Raw genomic sequence first — 16,050 nt, forward strand, 5'->3', positions numbered from 1 at the left:
TCCACTTTATAAATTCCTCATTTGAAAATTATGAAATTATCAGAGACTTCTGAGTTAAGGGACCACAAATCTTCCAATCAGCAATACCTGATTAAAATTTCTGATTACAGTTTGCATCCTTTAACTTTTTTTAATGTGTGCATGGTGCTGCGTAAAAGTTTTGCACCCTATTTGAATTACCTTTGGAATAATTTCCTGTTTATTTGGATAGTTCAATATATTTTCATTGTTGATTCATTGATTATAATCATCTATTTAAACTATTTTATTAATGGAACTGAATACAGAAATGGCTTTTCCTTGTATGTTTATTATTACTATTTAGTTTTTAAAAGGTGGTTTTGAAGTCTGTGTGCAAGCCATAAATCATTGAAACTTTTATGGTGCTTAAAATACAATGGTGCGTAGTTGCAGTGAAGGAGCATTGCGTTTTTAAGTAGATACTTGACACTTGAAAGCTTTAATTTTGATAAATATATTCTAAAATCTTAAAATTACAGGGAAACACAGAAAAGCTCATAAACCAAAAGAAAATCCCAAACCCAAAGAGGTTTTTGTGGCAGAATTGGAGGATGGTGACGGTGGTGGTGACTGCAAGTCAAGTATCTTAACTGAGGAGGAATTGTGGGCCAGGTTGGATGAGCTGGAACAGCAAGAAGAGATGCAGGATGAAATTGATAGGTAATTTGTTCAGAGCTTAATTAATGATGATTAAAATTTTACTGAGACCCAGTTTGTAAAGCTTCTCTAAGTATTTTGAAATTTCTTAAAACAAGTGCAGTAATGCCGTGGTCATTTCTTTGTTATTTATATAATTGGCACAGTTTTCATTATAGCTGAGTATTTACTATTGTTTCAACAATGCTACTTGAGCTCCTGGAATGGCAAGTTGCATCATCCAATTGTGATCTGTAGCTCAACGTCATTGTGTCTGCTATATTGGGGCAAGAAATGTTGTTGCCATCCTTTTATTTCATGGAATAGTGAACCAATATGCGCTAACTTCCAAACTTTACCCTTTTATTAGTGGATCAGCTGCGCCATTGTTCTCATTGTCAGCAAATGTTTATTGTATGTAATGTCCAATATATTCTCAGGGTTACTGCTACGCAATATAATTTTATTGCACAGTATTATGGGAGTGTTACTGGTATTTTCAGGTCAAACACCGTTTTGCATTTATTTATGTAGATGTTATCAATCATTATGCTTTAATATAGTTTTAATTCATTTTTAAAGCTCAGGACACAAAAGAAAGTGGTAGGAAAAATGCTTGAAAATACAGGTAGGTTGCAAGTGCTACATGTAGCAGTGGTGGGAATCATGGTTAGGCATTGTTGGGGGGAACAGTCCTACATTTTGGGGTAGTGACAAGAGCAGATAGACATTGGCTCTGGGAGTACTGGAAAGGGAGTTCTGAAATATGGGAGTAGCATATCAGGGTATGAAAGTGGTGACAGAGTGCTATAGTAATGCAAGTTTGTTTGTTTACTTTCTCTCGGCTTGGAAGGAGAGTCCTAAAGGAGGCTGATCTGTGGGAAAAGGATTGAGTTCTTGCTGAGAAACGCATAAATGATAATTCTTTGTTCAGGGCAGGAAGGCATTGGTTGGCAGAAAAACACTGAAACTGGGGATTGGCAGTAGAAGGGAACTTGAAAGGCACTCTCACTGATAAGAGAACTGAATGCGAATCCCCCCTCTGCTCCCACCTTCCCTACTGTTTGACACTTCACCAAAGGTTGTTTAAAATTTAAAAAAGCTGCCGAAGTTTTCAATGCCGAACTGGGATGCATTGATGAAAGTAGCAAATGAGGCTTTAAAATCATGGGTTACAGCACTGAAGGAGGCCATTCAGACTTTTGAGTCCATGCCAGCTCTCTGCAAAAGCAGTGTAGCTAGTTTCATTCCCCCGCCCATTCCCTTTAGCCCTGCAGTTTTATTCCTTTAAAGTACTAACCCAATTCTCTTTAGAAAACTACGATTGAATCTGCCTCAACCACACTCTTAAATAGTGCATTCCAGATTGTAACCACTTGCTGCATTTAAAAAGTTTTTCCTCACGTCGCATTTGGTGCTTTCACCATAATCAGTGTCCTCCAGTTCTCAACTCTTTCTGCCAGTGGGAGCAGTTTGTCCTTTCTACTCTGTCCAGAGCCCTCATTTCAAAGGCTCCTTCTGGGATTTTCTTGAAGACTATCTTTTGATTTTCAGAGGCTTATTTTTCATTCTCACTAAGTCCTCTATTGGGTGATGCATTCATATAGTAAATTATCTTCTGTATTTCTGTTGAATTTTTTTCTGGGTTTCCTTCTTTAGATAGGGAAAATAGCACACATACCGAACATAAAAACTGTATGTAGCAGCTCATCCAATCACAAGGATTAACCAGAGAGGAATTACTTTTCTCAAAGGGCCGTGAATTTATGGAATTCACTACCTCAGAGTGCAGTGGATGCCAGGATGCTGAATAAATTTGAGGAGATAGACAGATTTTTAATTAGTAATGGATTGAAAGATTATGGGAAGAGGGCGGGAAATTGGAGTTGAGGCCAAAATGAGATCAGCCATGATCGTAACAAATGGCGGGGCAGGCTCGAGGGGCTGAATTGCCTGCTCCTAGTTCTTATGTTCTAAATAGTAAGATAGCCATGTGTCAATGCTAGATTAATAACTTATTTTGCAGAATAACACCTTTATTTGGCAGCATAAGGCTTGTGCAATTTGCAATTATAAACTAAGAGCAGATTCATCACATATTCCAACTATTTGATGCAGTGAAACAGAGATTAGTCAGGCATAAGCAGTTTAGGTGAATTACTAAAATTAGTCTGCATGGTTCCCTTGTCATTTCTCATTGCTTCCCCAATCCTCACCCACACCCACCACAGAAAATTAAAATGTGACAGACCTTTCTGCTGACTGCTGCCCTGTTCTCGGTACAGCTGGGTCACTTGGCCTACTTCTGGCTTCCTTTCTGGGTTTCTGGTCATCTCCATCCTTTTCCTTTTACTGTTTTTATTCCTCTAGACCTCATTGTAGTTCTTGAGAATGTGGAATGTTTGAGTTGAACGGGTTGCCGTCTAAGATAATTGCTCCAACCCCTCCAGTGGCAGGTTCCATATCTCCCATCCTTGCTGCTCCTCCAGTCATAGCTTCTATCTCTGAAGGAACAGCAACAGCTGGGAGAGGCAAAATCTGAGATTGGAGGACTAGCTCCTCCATGTTCTCTCTCACTCGATTGCTGCTCCTCCAATCAAACTGTGTGTTTTCCCCGCTCCCTGCACCTGTGCCTTCAATTCTTCGTACTCTGACTGAAGGAGTCATGATGAATGGAATGGAGGTGACCTTTCTTGAATTTGTCATCCCAATCTTTACTTTTTCACGGTTACTGGTGTTATTTTGAACCCTGCCCCATGTTTTTGAATACCTTTTTGTATCTTTTCTCAACCTTCTCATTGAAGGAGAACAGTCCCAGCTTCTCCAATCTATCCTCATAACTGAATTCGCTCATCCCTGGGACCATTCTCAAATTTTTTCTGCACCCTTTCTAAAGCCTTCACATCCTGATGTGTGGTGTTCAGAATGGGACACAATACTCTAGTTGAGGCTTAACTATTTTATGAAGGTTTACCATAACTTCCTTGCTTTTATACTCTTGTTTCCGTTTATGAAACTCAGGATCCCGTTTGCTTTTTGACTGCTTTCTTGACTTGCCCTGCACTTTCAATGATTTTTGCACTGACTTCCCATGTCTTTGGTACAATTGGAAAGGAGGTGCAGGAACAGTCAGTTCATATTGCCTCTCCTTGTTCTTCCTCCAAAAATGTATCACTTCACACTTGCCTATATTAAATTTCATCTGTCATGTGTCTACCTATTCTATCAGCCTGTTTGAAGTCTGTCACTATCCTCTAACAATTCACAATGCATCCAAGCTGTGTTGTCTGCAAATTTTGAAGTTGTGCCCTGCATAGTCAAGAAATGCAGTGGTCCTAGTGTCGGCCTCGAGGGACCCCTACTCTATAACCTGCTCCAGCCTGAAAAAATACTCGTTCACCATTACTCTCTGGTTTCTGGACGCTCAGCCAATTTTGTATCCATAATGCCAATGACCCTTTTATTTTGACCTTCAACATTGCTGACGAGCCTATTTATATAGCACTTGATCAAATTTCCATGTACAGCACCTCAAACACCTTACCCTCATCAGGCCTGTTTGTTACCTCATCAGAAAAACACAATCTATTTGGTTAAACATGATTTAAAAATTCATGCTGGCTTTCCTTAATTAATCCACACTTGTCAAAGTGATAATTTTGCCCTGAATTATCACTTCTAAAAGCTTTCCCACCACTCAGGTTGGACTGGCTGGCCTGGATTTGCTTTTTTGAACATGGGTGTGACATTTGCAGTAATCCATGGTACCACCCTGTATCTTCCAATCCTCCTTAGATTATGGCCAATACTCTGTATTTTCCACCTTTTCCTCCACACCCTCAGGGTCATCCCATTTAGTGCAGGTGACTTACCAACTTTAATAAAGGCAACTCTTTTAATACCTCTTTATCAATTTTTAGCCCATTTCAGGTACCCCTTTAACTGACTTTGTTTGGCATCACCTTCCTTGGTGGAGAGAGATGCAAAATACTAATTTCGTACCTCAACCATTTTTTGTGTCTGCATGTATATATCCCTTTTTTGGTCCCTTATTCGTCCCACTCTTAAAATGACTATTTATATGTCTATAGATGATTTTTGGATTCCCTTCTGTGTTGGTTGCCTGTCTCTTTTGCTCTTGGTCCTCATTTGTAGTATCAACCTGAAATCTGTTTAGGCACTCTTTCTACTTCATCTTACTTTCTGTATCTCGGGGAGCTCTGGCTTTGGTTGATCTGCCCTTTCCCTCTGGGAGTGTACCTCAGCTGTACCAGAGCCGCCATCCCTCTTTAAAGGAGCTCGTTGTTCTGTAACAGTTTTGCTTGCCAATCTTCAATGGCAGCTTACCCAGGACAGATCCACTCAATCTTTGAAATTGGCCCTCCTCCAATTAAGCATTTTTACGCTAGATTGTTCTTTTCCATAGCTATTGTGAACCTTTTGGTACAATGATCACTGTTCCCTAAATGTTCCCCTGCTGACATTTGATCTAGTTGACCCACCTCATTCCCCAGAACTAGATCCAGCATGCCTCCTTCCGCGGGCTGGAAACTTACTGATCAAGGAGATTCTGAACACACTTCAGAAATTCTTCACCCTGTCTACCTTTGATACTATTATCCCAGTCTATATTAGGATAATTGAAGTTCCCCTTTATAACAACTCTACAGCCTTGCCCCTCCTGAATCTTCCTGCAAATTTGCTCCTCTTCATCTTTTGCACTATTTGGTGGCCACCTAATCACCTGTCTCTGCTTCCCTACCTTCCACAAGCTCATTGGGTCATCCTCTGAGGTTCCACTCTGCCCAGCCCTCAATTTGCATCTATCTCCTCTTCTCTCTCCCTAAGCCCTCTCAGCTCATCTTGTCTATGAGACCCATCTCCTCCTTTGACCCAATTTCTACTGAAGTGCTGACCACTCAAATTCTTTTCCTAGTCCCTATTTTAGCTGATACAATTATGGGTGTTCTCTCTTCGGGTACTGTGCCTCTCTCCATTAAATCTGTCATCATCACCCCCTTCATAAAAAAACAAGCATTGACTCCACCATCCTTGTAAACTACACCATCAGCCTGCCTCCCTGAAGGTGCTGTCGCCTCCCAAATCCCTGTCCACATGTCCTAGAACTTCATGTTTGAATCTTTCCCGTCAAGTTTCTGCCCTTGCCACAGTACCGAAATGGCTTTGTCAAAGTCACAAATTACACCCTGTGTGACTATTACATACAAACATATGAATTAAGAGCAGGACTAGGCCCCTTGAGCCTGCTCCACCATTCAATAAGATCATGGCTGATCTGATTGTAACCTCCACTCCACATTCCTGCCTACTCCCGATAACCTTTCACCCCCTTGTTAATCAGGAATCTATCTAGCTCTGCCTTAAAAGTATTCAAAGACTCTGCTTCCACTGCCTTTTTGGGGTAGAGGAGTTCCAAGACACTCAACCCTCTGAGAGAGAATTTCTGCTAATCTCTACTTTAAATGAGTGATCCCTTATTTTTAAACCGTGACCCCTAATTCTAGATTCTCCTACAAGAGGAAACGTCCTCTCCATGTCCACTCTGTCAAGACCTCGCAGGATCTTAAAAGGCTCAATCAAATAAACTGCCCTTCATCTTTCTGAACATGGTTGATCAAACGTTGTTCTTAAATGCCTCGCCACTGTTGTTGAGCTCACATGGTTCCATTCTTACCTCATTGTAGCCAGTGTATCGCTGCAATGGCTTCACTTACTGCTCCTGCGCAGTTACCTCTGGTGTGCCCCAAAGATCTATCTGTGGCCCCCTCCCTATTTATCTGCATGCAACCCCACCACCCTGTGGCCTCATCTGAAACCATAGTATTGTTTTCGCATAAAAACTGTGAAATGTACATCATCCAGCTCTACCTCACCGCTACCTCTCTCGACAACTCTGCCATCTCTAAATTGTCAGATTCTTTGCTTGACATTCAGTACTGGATGGGCAGAAATTAAATCCAATTAAATAAGGGGAAGGTAAAGTCATTGTTTTCGGTCCCCACTCCAAACTCTGTTCTCTAGCTGCCAACTTTGTACCTCTCCCTGGCAACACTAAAGCTGAGCTAGACTATTAGCAACCTTGGTGTCACAGTTGAACCCGAGATAAGCTTCTGACTACATATCTATACTATCACTAAGACTATTTCCACCTCTGAATTATTACAAAGACTGACTATTTCCATCATGGTAACATCGCCCCATTCATCTGCTGAAATCATCCCATGCCTCAAGATTTGGCTCTTCCGATGCACTTGTGGCTGGCCTCCTTCATTCTACCCTTCGTTAGCTTAAAGTCATCCAAAACTCGGCTGCCTGTGTTCTTAATCGCACCAAGCCCCATTCACCTATCATCCCTCTACTTGCTGACCTACATTGGCTCCCGGTCAAGCAATGCCTTGATTTTAAAATTCTCACCCTTGTTTTCAAACCCCTCCATGGTCTCACCCCTCCCTTTCTTTGTAATTTCCTTCAGCCCCATAAACTTCTGAAATATTGGCACTCAATTCTATCATCTTGAGCATTCCTGATTTTAATTGCTCCACCAGTGGCTGTGCCTTTAACTGACTAGGTTCTAAGCTTAAGCTAAACTTCTCCACCCCTCTGCTTCTCTTTCTTCCTTTTAAGATGCTCTTTAAGGCCCATCTCTTTATTAGAGTCCTTACGAGGCTCAGTTACAAGGCTCTTGTGAGCTGCTTTGGGATATTTTATTACATTAAAGATGCTATATAATACAAGTTGTTGTGGTGATGGGATTGCAGGGATTCTGGAATGAATAAGGGGTTGTTAGTCTGCCAACAGCAGTTCCTGTATGCCAATTTGTTCTCGCCATTCTAATGGATTGGTGGCAGGGCAGGACACCTCACATGGATTTCAAGTACTGCAATTTAACTGTAATTGAGGCTACGTTCCAACAGGTCCAGTTGTGATACGTTTGCATGTCTGCTTATAAAATTCTGTCGTTTGCTACAACTATTGCAATAAAAGTGAGGTGGACTTTAAAGATGCACAAAAACTAGCTTGAAATCTTGCTCCTGTATATAGTTGCATTATTTATCCACATATTTTGTAGCATGGAAATCTTAAGAGCCAAATGCTCTGAGATAGGAACAGTTGACAAACATTACAGCAGTTAAACTAATAATATATACAAAAATTCACTATAATTTACTTTGACTTTCTATAGCAACTAAAACCTACTATGTTTATAGACTAATATTTAGTTAAACCCTTTAAATCAGATAAAATATGCCATATTACTAATTGAAATTACTGTCAGGAAAATTGCACCTATTACTACTTTCCCCACCCAAAATATGTCTTTGCCTGCAACGTACCATCTGCAGCCAGGCCCCTAGCACTTGGAAACCAGCCACAAGAAGGTATGTGAGAAAAGCCTAGAATTAAGTTCCCTTTCCCTCCATTTGTGGGGAACTTGCCTATCTTCTAGTTGATATCGCTGATATCCCTGAAATCGCTGAATGATAACTTTGTGAATGGAGGATCTTGGTCACTAATCCACATCCCGTTACCCACGTGAACACTGCAGGTGAAAATCCTTGTTAGATTAGAAATAAAATTGGTTTTGAAAACCATTGCATTATAATGTGATACAATATATAATAGCATATAAATGGCTAGAAAGAATTGTAATCCTGCATCAACTTCCCTGCTTGGTTAAGGTAGAGAGCAGTACTTGGCTACATATTACATAAAAGAAAACAGAAAAATTCATGGCTTTAATAAAGTTGGTCAAATTTCACATTACAGGTCCCTAGAATTTTTGTTGTTGTGATTTATGAAGTTGTCCAAATGTCTAGATGAAATGACAGCCTTTTTACTCTCGTTTATCTGTTACCCTTTATTTTCCTTTTGTACACATTTACAAACATTTTGCTATTGCTCTGGAAGCAATTTAAGTATTAATTATTTTCAATAAAATTAAAGTACTCAACTTCCATTCCCCCAAATAACTTTCGATCACATGTTAAATTATCGCTGATCAAGAGACTTGCAAGGCACGAACAGGAGTTTCTTTCACATCTGATTTATTATCAAACCTTCAGAACTATTGAAAGTACTAAATGTGAATTATTGGCTTCCAGATTGCACAGTGGATACAACTAACTTTTTTTTTCTCTTGCCATTTGTGGTCATTCATTTTCTTTTAATATGATGGATGTATCTTAATTACGTTTGAATGATTTTTGTTCAGTTGCTCTGTTGCTTAATTGGTCAAACGCAAGTTCCTTTTAAGCAATAGTCAAAAATACCACAATGTTATAGGGTCAGTCATTGAAAAAAAGTAACTTTGTTCTTTTTATTTTACTTTTTGAAGCAAAGTCCATTTTGTAAAAGTTGAATGTAATTGTTATCATCGTCATATAGTACATTTAACTAAGGTTACCATAATGCAATTCTCTTATCACATTCTGGAATGATGTTAGCAATATACATACTGTAGGTATAGAATAAAATAAATCAAAATCACATTAAAGAGAATTATTTAATGACAACTGCGAATGGTCTGAAATACAAAAACTTAAATAGGAATAGGTTATGCTGCTCCTCAAACCTGCCACGCCATTCAGTAAGATCATCGTTCATGTGATAATTTGATTCTACTTTTCTGCCTTATCCTCATATCCTTTGGTTCCCTTTGTTCAAAAAATGCTTTTAGTTGAACACAGAGAATGAAGTCTTATTGTAATGAAATTAAGCATGTGAAAACCATTGTAACTTAGATCATGTAGTTCTAATGTTAACACGATTATTCTGAAAATATATGGATCAGCAACATTCCAAAGTTGATGTATAATTTGGAAGAAAGCATTGCTAGAGTCCAGGGAGCTTCAGCTTGTGCAAAGATAAGAGTGATTTAAGTAGGAGATAATTATTTTCTTGCCACTCCCTGCTTTAAGATGACTCATTGATTCAATTATAGTTATGAGATATAAATAACTTACATTTAACATAATACTGTCCAATTTCTTTTGGGAGTGAAGAGTAACAAATCAAAATTGAAATTATATTCTTTTTAGCAGTATTAGTGCATTAGCAAATGTTTGCAGGTACCTGTTTCTTCACTGTAATTTGTGTTGTCACTCCAGGCACACGTTCCTGTAGCTGACTCAGATTGTTTTTACAAAGGGCAGATAACGGAGTACTGTCAATTATGCTCTGATACAATACTGTGGCAAAAGTTTTGAATAACTTAATTCTATAGAGGAAGCCAGTTGTTATTTTTGTAATCTATGATTATTTATCAGACTGTCTGACACAGCTGATGGAAATAGTGAAGAAAGTAGCTCCTCTGAAGAAGAAAAAGACAAAAACATAAAGCCCAACATAGGTGAAAGGCCTGATTGGAAGAATCTTCTTGCTGAGCGTGAAAACGATGATGTTGAAGAAACATCAGAAATAAGTGCACCTAATATCCATATTAATGGCTTGGAACATGAGGACAGTCACGAAGATGATGAGGAAGTTACCGGAGATGAGGACAATGTCCCAACTATACACTTCATACACACAGTGGAGCCAAAAAGAGTCAGTATTTTTAAATTTTTAGCTTTTTAAATTTTTAATCAAAAGGACTAGGATCAGAGCCCTGATTTGACAGGTTTCTACTACTTTTTATATTTCGCCAGGATATCTAGGGAATTTCTAAACTATGGCACTGCAGCTATAACCTGCTCCAAAGATGACATAGTTCTTGGGCGAACCAACTAAAGCCAGAAGGTTTCAGTTTTAGATGCCTGAAAAGCTTAAATTTTGCCTTTCTGCCACTGTTAAGTATCCTGCCTTGACGGTGCCCAATCCCCACACCTGTGAAGCCATGTTAATGGCCTGGGGGTAGGACCTATCTAACCCTTTCCAACATCACTTGAAGCCTGCTGCTGCCACCATGAAAGAGCAGTTTTAAAGGAGTGTTCAAGAACATCTTGTGTGGTCCAAAAATTCAAAAAGAGAATTGTGGGAATACCTTTGAATTGTATGTTGATGTAAAATAAATCCAGTATTTACTCAGGTGAATGCAAAGTAACGTAATCCTAGCATTTTCAACACAAGAGGATACCTTTAGGCCCATTGGGTGTATGCCTGAGCTAAATTTGCAATAGAAATATCTATTCTAATGCCACTTCCCTGCTTCTCCATGCACCCCCCTCACCCAAGTCCTTGAGGATTTTTTTCTTGTGTTTAATTCCTCCTTGAATGTGTTTATATTTTAGTTCTGATTTTATGACAATTTCTTCTCCAAAGAAGCAAAAGCTGACTTTTTGGTTATTTGTTGAAAACTTCAGACCCTGATCCAATATGTTTTTTTTCAAAAAGATGCATAAGCACAATCTGAAACACAAGTTCAAATATTGTATCAATTCAGCCAGTGCTAGGTGTGCTGTTAATCCAAGTTCAGTACGAATTGACTAAATTTGTAGGCTATTTCTCCCTGTCTCTGTGCCGTGATTTATTGCTGTGTGACTCCAAAGACCAGGGAAGAAAGAGCCTTGAAAATAGTATGATGTAGTCCACACGTGTTTGCTGTCTTTACCATAGATGTATTCTTTACTCTTTATCTTAAAGGAAAGCCAGTTAAAACTCTTTGTAGTTTTGATCTGAGACCATTTACTAAATAGCAGTTACTTAAATAATTTAGTACTTGGAAGATTGTTGTAACTTTTTCTCGGCATTAAAAATCCTATAAAAAAACTGTTGTTAGACAGGTTTCCTTTACAATTATCACTACAATATTTGCAAATACAATCAGTATTTAGGAGGTTAAATGGAAATATAAAAGCATTAGTTATTCATTTGTACTTTCATGTGGAGACATTGTTTTATATTTTGTCATGAGGTCTTTTACTATGGTTTCTAAGTCTTGTGTCTTTGAATTTGTATATTTTTAGGTAAGAATCAACACAGGCAAGAACACAACCTTAAAATTCAGCGAAAAGAAGGAAGAGGCCAAGCGCAAAAGGAGAAACAGCACTGGCAATGGAAACACCACTCCAGAGCTGCCAAATATCAAAACTCCTGCAGATATTTACAGGTATTTCTAATTTGCCAAATTCCTAAATGCCAAGTTCTCTGCCTATTTTTGCTCATTTGTAATGCTATTTTTATATCGTAAGCTCAGTTGCTATATTTTCATTGTAGACTTTTTGTTGATGTTGTAAATGGAGAGTACATTCCTCGTAAATCCATTCTGAAGTCACGTAGTCGAGAGAACAGTGTATGCAGTGACACAAGTGAGAGTAGCACAACAGAATTTGAAGACAGGCGGTGTACCTTACGATCACTGAGTCATGAAGAAGTTATATACAGTGATGCTAGTGAATGCAGCATTTTGGAAGAAGAGGAAAGCATTTCTAGTAAACCTCTTCCTTTGCCTAGCTGTTTTGAGGTAAGAGATGATACTTGTTTTGTATTTTGTTTTCATGATTTCAGTTTTCTTGAAGGACCCACTTACTCTGCTTTGACCCTTGCTTGCAACTCGAATAGTATAATAAATACACGCATCTGCAAAAGGTCTACCCTAGGTGCTGATTCATTGCAGCAAGTGTCCTGGATAAATAAAGATCTGGTAATGTTACAGTCTTCCTCACAAGCAACGTTACTTATCTAATATTTGTGGCCAGTAGTACCATATTGGAAGTGTAATGAGGAGGGTAGTAGCAGACATCAGGATACGGAAATGGGTAGACGCATGCAATGAAATTTAACACGTTTTCTTTTTCATTTACGGGATGTGGGCTTCACTGGCTAGGCCAACATTTGTTGCCCATCTCTAATTGCTCTTGAGAATGTGGTGGTGAGTTGCCTTCTTGAGCCGCTGCAGTCCATGTGGTATAGGTACACCCACAGTGCAGTTAGGATTGGAGTTTTAGGATTTTGACCAGCGATAATGAAGGAATGGCAACATATTTCCAAGTCAGGATGTTGTGACTTGGAGGGGAACTTCCAGATGGTTCCCATGTGTCTGCTATCCTTGTCCTTCTAGATGATAGCTGTCATGGGTTTGCAAGGTGCTGTCGAAGGAGCCTTGGTGAGTTCCTGCTGTGCATCTTGCAGATGGTACACACTACTGCCACTGTACATCGGTGGTGGAGGGGAGTGAATGTTTGTGGATGAGGTGCCAATCGATCAGACTGCTTTGTCCTGGATGATATTAAGCTTCTTGTTGGAGTTGCGCTCATCGGCAAGTGGAGAGTATTTCACCACGTTCTTAATTTGTGCCTTGTAGATAATGGATAGGCTTTGGGCAACCTGGAGGTGAATTACTTGTAAAATCCCCAACCCCTGACCTGTTTTTAAATCCATAATTCAATCTCTGGTCAATGGTAACCCCCCAGGATGTTGATAGTGGGGGATTCAGTGATGGTGATGCCATTGAATGCCAAGGGGCAATGGTTAGGTTATCTCTTGTTGGAGATGGAAATCGACTGCTCTGTGAAGCAATTTATTTGGTAGGAAGAATGAGGATATACAATGCAAACTAAATGGTTCAATTTTAAAGGGAGTTCAGGAACTGAGGTCGGAGGTGTAAATACACAAGTCTTTGCAGATGTCAAGACCAGTCGAAATGGGTGCTTATAAAAGCAAATGGGATCCTTGGTTTTAAAAATAGACATGGAGTACCAAAGCAAGACAGTTTTGCTAAACCTTTATAAAACACTGATTAGATCCCAGCTAGCACATTATCCAATTCCGGGCACTACACTTATCAAGGATGTCAAGATCTTAGGGTGTGTGCACTCGAGGTTTACTTGAATTGTACCAGGGATGATAGTTGAAAGAAAAGAGAAGCTACAGTTTCCTGAAATTTAATAGAGGTGTTCAAAATCATGAAAGGTTTTGTTAGAGTAAATAAGGAGAAGCTGTTACAACTTAAGGTCAGTAACCAGGGGACACAAATTTAAGGATATTGGCAAAAGTGCCAATGTTGACGCGACAAAAAACTTAAAAGCAATGAACTGTTATAATCTGGAATGCACTGCCTGAAATGGTATTGAAGGAAGGTTCAATATCTTTTGAAAGGGAATTTGCTGATTACTTGCAGTGGAAAATTTGCAGGGCTATGGGCAAAGCGCAAAGGAGTGGGAAATAATTTGGATAGCTGTTCAGAGAGCTAATACTGGTACATTGGGCTCAATGGCCTACTTCTGTACTATATTATTGTGAGTCTATGTGATCATGATTTATGAGTTTAGAAATTGCTGTTTGCATGCAAGATTAAAATATGACTGTCTCTTTGAACCACCAGCTGAGAAGAGGCTGACAGTTCATGAGTGTTGGCAACCCTCTGGTATGTCATGCAAGTGGCCCATTCTTAATGTGTAAACTTTGATAGTGACTATCAGATAGATGTTGAACTGCGGAGAACAGCTTTATCCAGTCAATGTGTTAATCTGTTTATCATTTCTTTCCTTCCTAACTGGATAGCAATCTTGAGTGCGAACTGCTTAGCTCAAAGATTTGAAACCAATTGTGGTCACATTTTGGTTTAATGTCTGTAAGTTTCCTTTAAATTTTGTCTCTTGGTTTCGCAGTTTCCCTTTAAGGGCTGCCTTTAAATTTGTCCCTTGATTTGTTAACTTAGTTTATTTGGTTTTGACTCGAAAGAGTTACCAATACTTTGCTCACTGGGTGATTTGAGTTAGCTACCAGTGATCAAGCCTGGGACCTATCTAATCTGTTAAGGTTTATTACCATGCTGAGGAGGAAATTTATGCACTGAAATACCTGAAGCAGTACTCTCCCCTGTGCCAGTGGTGAAGCCCATCCAAGTTTATATTGCAGGATAGTTTCTACTTCAAAGCAGCTGTGCATTATAAATTTGTAAATAACAACTGCCCTGCTAATGCTAGTACCTTATCCAATGGTTGGGGAAAGGTCTATATAGGAAAGAAGTGAAGCGATTTTATATATAGAGACTGGTCAGGAGGTCTTAAGCCCCTAATGACCATATTTATTTGGTTCTTCCGGCAAACTAGTGTATGCTTAGGTGGACATTAGAGATGGCACTGCCAACATAAGCATAGGCCAAAATTTCGTGTTTATTTTTACCTCAGACTAATTTTAAATAATTGCCTCCAACAGCTCAAATGTAACTGCCCTAGCTGCAGATAGATTAGGTACAGAATTCACCTGCCTAGTTTTGCATTGCTGGTCCAAACAAATTTTTCCCACATAAGCAAAGATTTGCAACTAGAAAATGAAAGCTGTGATAACTTGAACAGCTGGCCCTTGAATTAAATGTTGTTGTGAGCTGTAATTATTGTATTTCAAATATTAATTAGAACATCTTATTGTAAGGATATTCAATTTAGTATTTATTACTTTTTTGACAGGCATTTTCAGGCACTGTAGTGGAAAAGGAACCTATCTCTCCTACGTCAATTCCACATTCTACTATTGCTCATCCTGTCCTACCCACAATTCCTGAGAAGAAAGTGTCTGAAGAGGAAAGTTTTCTTGAAACTTCACAAGAACTTCCAAAGAGAGTTTCAAAATTTAAAGCTGCCAGAATGCAGCAGAGAAAATGAACTTTTTCCAATACTGTCTGTTTCATGTTTTGTGGCTGAACTGGAACTTGATAAACGGGATCTTTGCACAGTCCAGGTTTACACACAGCCCTGTTTAATTTCCTGTTAAAGCATCTCATAACTTAAATTTTTTTCATACCATTAATAAGTTGATTGTTCTCAAAAAAATCTGAATGTGGAATTGATTTTGCAAAACTTTCACAATGCAATATTTTCCAGCCATTTTTTAGGTTCTGTTGGCCCATAAAGCAAGTTCCACCCATTTTTCTTTATAAATTTAATCTGCTACACTTAGCTGTTTATTTTGATGTACTGAATAGATTTTAAAAAACCTGCATCTGTGTTCTCAAGCAAATGTCCTATTTTGTGTACAATTCTTAAAAGGTCTTTGTAAAAGTGTTCACTGGAAATGACAAGCTTTCATCTTCAAAAGCATTTGTAAAATTGTGTTGTGTATTAGTCTCATTTTAATAAATTTTTGCATGGCGAAGTATACCTTTGTATATTAAAAAAATGGGTGTTAATTTGTTGACGTTGTAAAGCTATAGGCCATATTGAATACTTGGACATGATTTATTACACTATACAAAATATAATTGTACCTCTTACCCATTTTATGTGGGAGTTTTTTGTCTCAGTAGTATCAGTGAGTTGCCAACCTTCTGGACATGAGTGCATCTGGATCTTCACATTATGATGGTAGTAGGCTCTAAATGCAGCTAAAATGTTGCCCACGTCCACTTCCCCAAGACCCAATTTATGCTGCTGCTTCATATACTTCCTTTCACAACACCTGGCAGTGGAATGTTAAAGACAACTGCACTTTCTT

General features: G+C 38.8%; 1 protein-coding gene across 4 annotated transcripts in view; it reads left to right on the forward strand.

The window, feature by feature from the left end:
• Window positions 1-15,714, forward strand: part of uri1 (URI1 prefoldin like chaperone) — a 54,083-nt gene extending 38,369 nt beyond the window's left edge. For 2 of the 4 annotated variants that reach the window (XM_041191408.1, XM_041191406.1), the window contains exons 7-11: window positions 501-681; window positions 9,945-10,224; window positions 11,583-11,725; window positions 11,833-12,079; window positions 15,027-15,714. In XM_041191408.1, the coding sequence (XP_041047342.1) occupies window positions 501-681; window positions 9,945-10,224; window positions 11,583-11,725; window positions 11,833-12,079; window positions 15,027-15,221 (1,046 nt within the window). In that variant the 3' untranslated portion in view covers window positions 15,222-15,714. Of the gene's footprint in view, window positions 1-500; window positions 682-9,944; window positions 10,225-11,582; window positions 11,726-11,832; window positions 12,080-13,939; window positions 13,982-14,118; window positions 14,189-15,026 lie in introns of all 4 variants that reach the window. The other 2 variants (XR_005943520.1, XM_041191407.1) reach the window with 2 other exon arrangements.
• The last annotated feature ends 336 nt before the right edge of the window (window positions 15,715-16,050 follow it).

Source organism: Carcharodon carcharias, chromosome 7 (genome assembly GCF_017639515.1).
Source record: "Carcharodon carcharias isolate sCarCar2 chromosome 7, sCarCar2.pri, whole genome shotgun sequence".
Classification (NCBI taxonomy): domain Eukaryota; kingdom Metazoa; phylum Chordata; class Chondrichthyes; order Lamniformes; family Lamnidae; genus Carcharodon; species Carcharodon carcharias.